The following is a 5,283-nucleotide window of genomic DNA, read 5'->3' on the forward strand; positions in this document are numbered from 1 at the left end:
TAAAACCACGTGACATTTCTTAATTAAAAAATAAGTTAAATGATTTTTTTTTTTTTAAAATATGGCAGTGAAAAGTGATATATTTGCACAATTTGTGTAACGACAGGGATATATTTGCACCATTTGGGTAATAGCAGGGGTATATTAAATTTGATTTTGTCATTTTTCATAATTTCTCATTTATGAAATTACTTATTTTGTTTTTTCGTCATTAATATACTTCCATTCTAGGTTGTACAAGATTTAGTTTTGTTCAAGTCACAAGGTCTAACCAATTGAAAATATGGTAACTCATTCAAATCCCAGAATTCTAAAGATAAAATTTCTTGAACTACCTTAGCAGAAAATTAAATAACCAATCTAATTTGGATAGGAATCCTATTATATATAGAACCCCTCTTTGTCCCTTTACATTCACTCCAAGACTGAATACCTCTAGTCCTCCATAGCAAAAAAATATTCAGTGGATTCACAAAGAGTTTCCACCACCAATGTTTCTCTCCAAATGCTTGTTTCTTCAATGTCTCTCCTCTTCATGGTACAATTTTAGACCTATTTATATATAGACTTCAATGTTTAAGTTTAGATGTTTTATCTAGTTTGTGCTCAAGAGTTACTCTTGTTGTATGTTGTATTTTAAGGTGTTTGATGGATCTCTTCAGATGCATAAATCTGCTTTATTATGCACATTAGAGCGTTGATTTTAATTTTTTTCTTCTTTTTTTAATTGATATTTTGCTTCTCTAAATGAATGTGCTTAATCAGAGATTGTTTTTTTTTTCTTTCAGAGTGCATATCTATCGTTGTTTATAGATCATCACGGAGAAGAGATGAGGTACAAACTGATTTTTATTTTCTCTATTGAATTCAATATCTAAAAGTATTCACTTTTACATTTACTGACACTGTTGTAGGTTACTTTTCTCTGAGCCTAAAACATCTATGGCGACGGTTCTACAAACTAAATATGGTGACGGTGATGATTTTTCTTATGGCGATTATGTGTTCAGCAGTGATGAGAGTGATGACTCGTATGACGGAAAAATATATGGAGAAATGACTTCTAGTGAGGATGAAGGACCTTCAAATAATGGTGCTGAAAAAAGTGGTAACAATAAAGGGCGCGATGATGATGATGATGATGATGATGATAATACTAATAATAATAATAATAATAATAAGAATAATAATAATAATAATAGTGACAAGAATAATGATGACGATAAGGATGATGATAAGGACGAAGATGATGATGATGATGATGCTGAAGAAAATGATGATGGCAATGACGATGAACGAGATCAGCAACCAGCAAAGAAGAAGAAGAAGAAGCTGGAGAAGGAGAACGAGAAGGGGAAGGAGGAGCAGCTGTAGGAGCAGGGATCAATTTATGCTCCATTTTGATATAAAGGGTTTTCGTTAAAGAAGACTCATTTTATAATATAAGTTATTTTGTTTCGAAAGTTAGTTGTGGTGTCATGTTCTGTTATGTTAGATTTGTGATGGATGTTTAGTTCTATATGAATAGCCCAACCAGACTCTTTATGTCTATGGTGTTAATTTGCAGTAACATGGTTTGAATACATCAATTTTCTAGAGTACTCATACTTAAGGATGCTAGTCTCCAGAGGCGAATCTAGAAATTAGAAGTTGCAGGTGCCACTCTTTATGCAATTTTCTATTTACCACTAGCCATAATGACTAAATAGAAACAAGGGGTCGATTTGGCAAGATTTTTGTTACTTTGATTAGGTTAATTAATCCTTTGTTTCACGCACGTAGCCAAGTAAGTTCGCTTTTGTCTAGTAATTCTTTTTCATGCTGATATAAATTATATTATGAAAGGAAATTGCAAACGCAAAAGTTTTTTCAATGAAAAAGCTCCTCCAATTATAAAATTTGGTTAAAAAGTAGCTTAATTGCTATCTTTAGTATTCTCGAGATCATTTTTCCATCTTGATTGTCAAGTTTTATGGCAATTCTTTGCAATGCAAAAGCTTCATATTTTAATCTATGTGAGTAACTCAAAATAGCTATTACTTAAGCCATTTTTTTTTTCAAAATTCAATAGAAGATACTACTCAATTATACTCTAATATATATAGATTAATGTTGCATCCTAAAAATGAGAAACTATATATTAATTAAAATCGATACTAATGACTTAACAAAAGAAGTTTCTTATGAAGTAAAGAGGTATAATAATGGTATAAACAAAAGGACGATTAACGTAAGGAATTTTTTTAAAAGGAACAAGTAGAAACAAAAAAGAAAATGATGAGAGGGAGAGATATAGCAAATAAAAAAGTTTAAAAAAATAAAAAAGAGAGGTGAAGAAGTTCTATAGAGGAAACAAGAATAAAAACGTGTAGGAGCAAGTATATACAAAGAATAGGCAATAACTTCGGGTACTAATGTGTCCCAAGGGAATCGAACTTTGGTTATTCGAAAATACAATATTTCAACAACCTCACAGTACCAGTGGCACCACATCATGTTTATCAACTGCTTGCCACACTTTTAATATAATAATCAAGACAAGAAAAATAGCGACAAATAATAATATTTGATTTCAAGAATTTGTGCAGGGGTTACAATCTTTATGAAATTTTAAAAAAGAAAAGATATAATACTCTGATTCTTCTCCTTACGACCGTCAACCAAGGGCTTTGCTTGTTCTTGAATGGACGGATTACTTGTTGTCGAGATTTCACTATGAATGCAGAGCCGAGCTTTGATTACAAACGTAGACGTATGAAAACTTGCGGCTCACCACTTGGAGCGAAGACTTCTTAGTATGCGGAAGACTTGCAAATCACCTTTGGGGATGAGAGCTTCTCCGTCTTTTTTCTTCATCCTTTTTGGCTTTATGAAGACCCCTATTTGTAGTTGCGGGGGATAGCTAGGGTATGTATGTGATTGGTTGAACCAAATCATTTGAATACTTGGCGACATTTGATTGGTCCTTCTATTGACTTGGCATGCTACGTCACTTATACTCCTGGCTCGCTTTTATTGGTCCTTGACTTGACTTGGTATGCCATGCCATTTGATACGTCGCATGGACCTTGGGCTAATAGATTGGGCTCATTATGTGAAGTCCGACAAGATAGACTAGCCCAATTGAATTGGTCTTTCAATTAAATCAATACATGTTAGACTTGAGCAATAAATTCGATTATATTAGCTCATAATATTTGTTTGGACCAATACATCTCGAATTTTGGAATATGATCCAAATTAATTTGCAAATATAATTCCGACTAAATTTCCGTTTCTACAGTAGCCTCAAGGTCAGTATTGGATTTGACTTATTATAAAACAACACAGGCATGTGTTTCTACAAAGATACATAAATGACAAAACACTGACTACCGAAAATAAAAGTAAAAAAATTGCATACCTTGATTCATGCTTGATTTTTTCTTTGTTTGTACTGGATTTATTTTCTACCTCACTAGCAATAGTGTATAATTTGAGCAAAGAGGCATCTTGAACTGTCAGTGAAAGGAGTGTAAAGTTTACCCGTGCTTCTTCAATATATTGCTAAACTAGTAAATTTACCCGTGCTTCGCGCGGTCGTTAAACTTCTTCTAATACATGCAACGAAAAATTGAAATTAACAAATATATGCAAGATATACATATGAATTGTTTTAGAAAAAGTAATATATAAGAGAAAAGATACAAATGAAAAAAACTCCTAACAGAAGCATCTCATATGTTTTTTGTAAGTTTATAATAGAGTTCTCAAGAAATAGTCCACTCAATTGGGAAAAACATGACTCATATAGCAATAACTTTTCATGTATATGCATATAAAAGTTAATTCTATGAATATGCATATAAAAGCAGCAGTGATGTGAATCATGTGATGGTGGTTGGAGCTCACCGGAGCTCCGGTGTCACGAGCTCGCCGACAGTGCTAGCTATGGAGCAAGCAATAGTGAGGGAGAGGAGATGGTAGCTGGAGGGTCGCGGGTCGGGTTAAAATAGTCGGTAATTTTGTGGGATTTGGGGTTTCTATCCAATTAAGAGTATATATGTAAATTTTGAAGACGGCAGGGGCAGGGGTATTTTTGTTCATTATCACTAACGGAGGATAAAATTGCCTAATAAAACAAAGTAGAGGGGTATATGGGACGGCGGGAATATAAGAATATAAAACAAAGAAGACAGATAAATTGTTGTCGTTTTGATTCAAGAAACAAGAGTGTCATGAAATTTTACTCCCTCCATCCCAATTTATACGACACTCTTTTCTTTTTAGTCAGTCCAAAAAAGAATGACATATTTCTATATTTAGTAACAATCAACTTTAAATTTACCTTTTTACCCGATTTCTAGCCACACAATTTCTATGGTTTAGACCACAAGTTTCAAAAGTTTTTTTTTTTTAATTTCTTAAACTTTGTTACCAGTCAAATACCTTCATATAAAATGAGACGAAGAAAGTACTATATTTATTTATTAAAAATAATATTTAACCTATTTACAGGGAGTATTACTTTTCGACAAAGAATGTTCAACTAATTATTCGTCTGCCACTATACCTCTGTTGCTGGGAAAATCACTCACTAATTAGTACTGCAAGGCAAGGAATAAGAGGAAATCGAATGGAACGCTTAGGGAAATCCAACAAGCGCAACCCAATTTTAGATTGGACTGATGCAATATTATAGTTGAATTAGCATTTTATTAGCTGTATTAGTTAGTTGGCTGATGTGGCAGAGTTAGTTAGTATTGTTCAAAGATTTATTAGTTGTATTAGTTAGTTGGTGTGTAAGTAGTTAGTTAGTATTGTTCAAGAAGTTAATTAGAGTCCCAAAGTTAGTTGAAGAATTCGATTCTGATGGTTAGCAAAGCAAAACAATGACTTAGTAGTTGATTAGATTCATTTCATATATACTTTGTAACTCATGATCGATTATTCATGAATATACATCTACTTCTCTCTTTCTCAATATTTCTCTCTCTAGCTAATCTACTAGTTGAAACCCCGACTTAGCATTACAGTGCCTTGGTTCTGACAACACAGATGCTTTTCCCATGTCAGACCGCGTGCATCAATTGGTATTAGAGCTTGATCGATTCTCGACGCCCGATGGAACTATGACCGGAAAACAACGAAATTGCCAGCTAGAAGCAAGAATCAAGAAAAACCACCGCAGGAATGGAAAGATGAGGAAAGCCACAAATCAAGATCGATTTACAGCAGAAATTAATGGAAGGAATGACTAGTATGAACAATCGTAATTTTAAGGGGGGAGTTGGGTTTAATTAG

At 33.3% G+C, this 5,283-nt stretch overlaps 1 protein-coding gene across 1 annotated transcript; it reads left to right on the plus strand.

Moving 5' to 3' along the window:
• The first annotated feature begins 282 nt into the window (after window positions 1–282).
• Window positions 283–1,600, plus strand: LOC132040880 (uncharacterized transcriptional regulatory protein TBS1-like). The gene is made up of 3 exons (XM_059431569.1): window positions 283–538; window positions 789–835; window positions 915–1,600. Exons 1-3 carry the CDS (start codon window positions 506–508, stop codon window positions 1,372–1,374), a joined length of 540 nt encoding a protein of 179 aa, XP_059287552.1. The 5' UTR covers window positions 283–505; the 3' UTR covers window positions 1,375–1,600.
• The last annotated feature ends 3,683 nt before the right edge of the window (window positions 1,601–5,283 follow it).

The sequence above is a fragment of the Lycium ferocissimum genome, chromosome 12, assembly GCF_029784015.1.
Source record: "Lycium ferocissimum isolate CSIRO_LF1 chromosome 12, AGI_CSIRO_Lferr_CH_V1, whole genome shotgun sequence".
In the NCBI taxonomy this organism is placed as follows: domain Eukaryota; kingdom Viridiplantae; phylum Streptophyta; class Magnoliopsida; order Solanales; family Solanaceae; genus Lycium; species Lycium ferocissimum.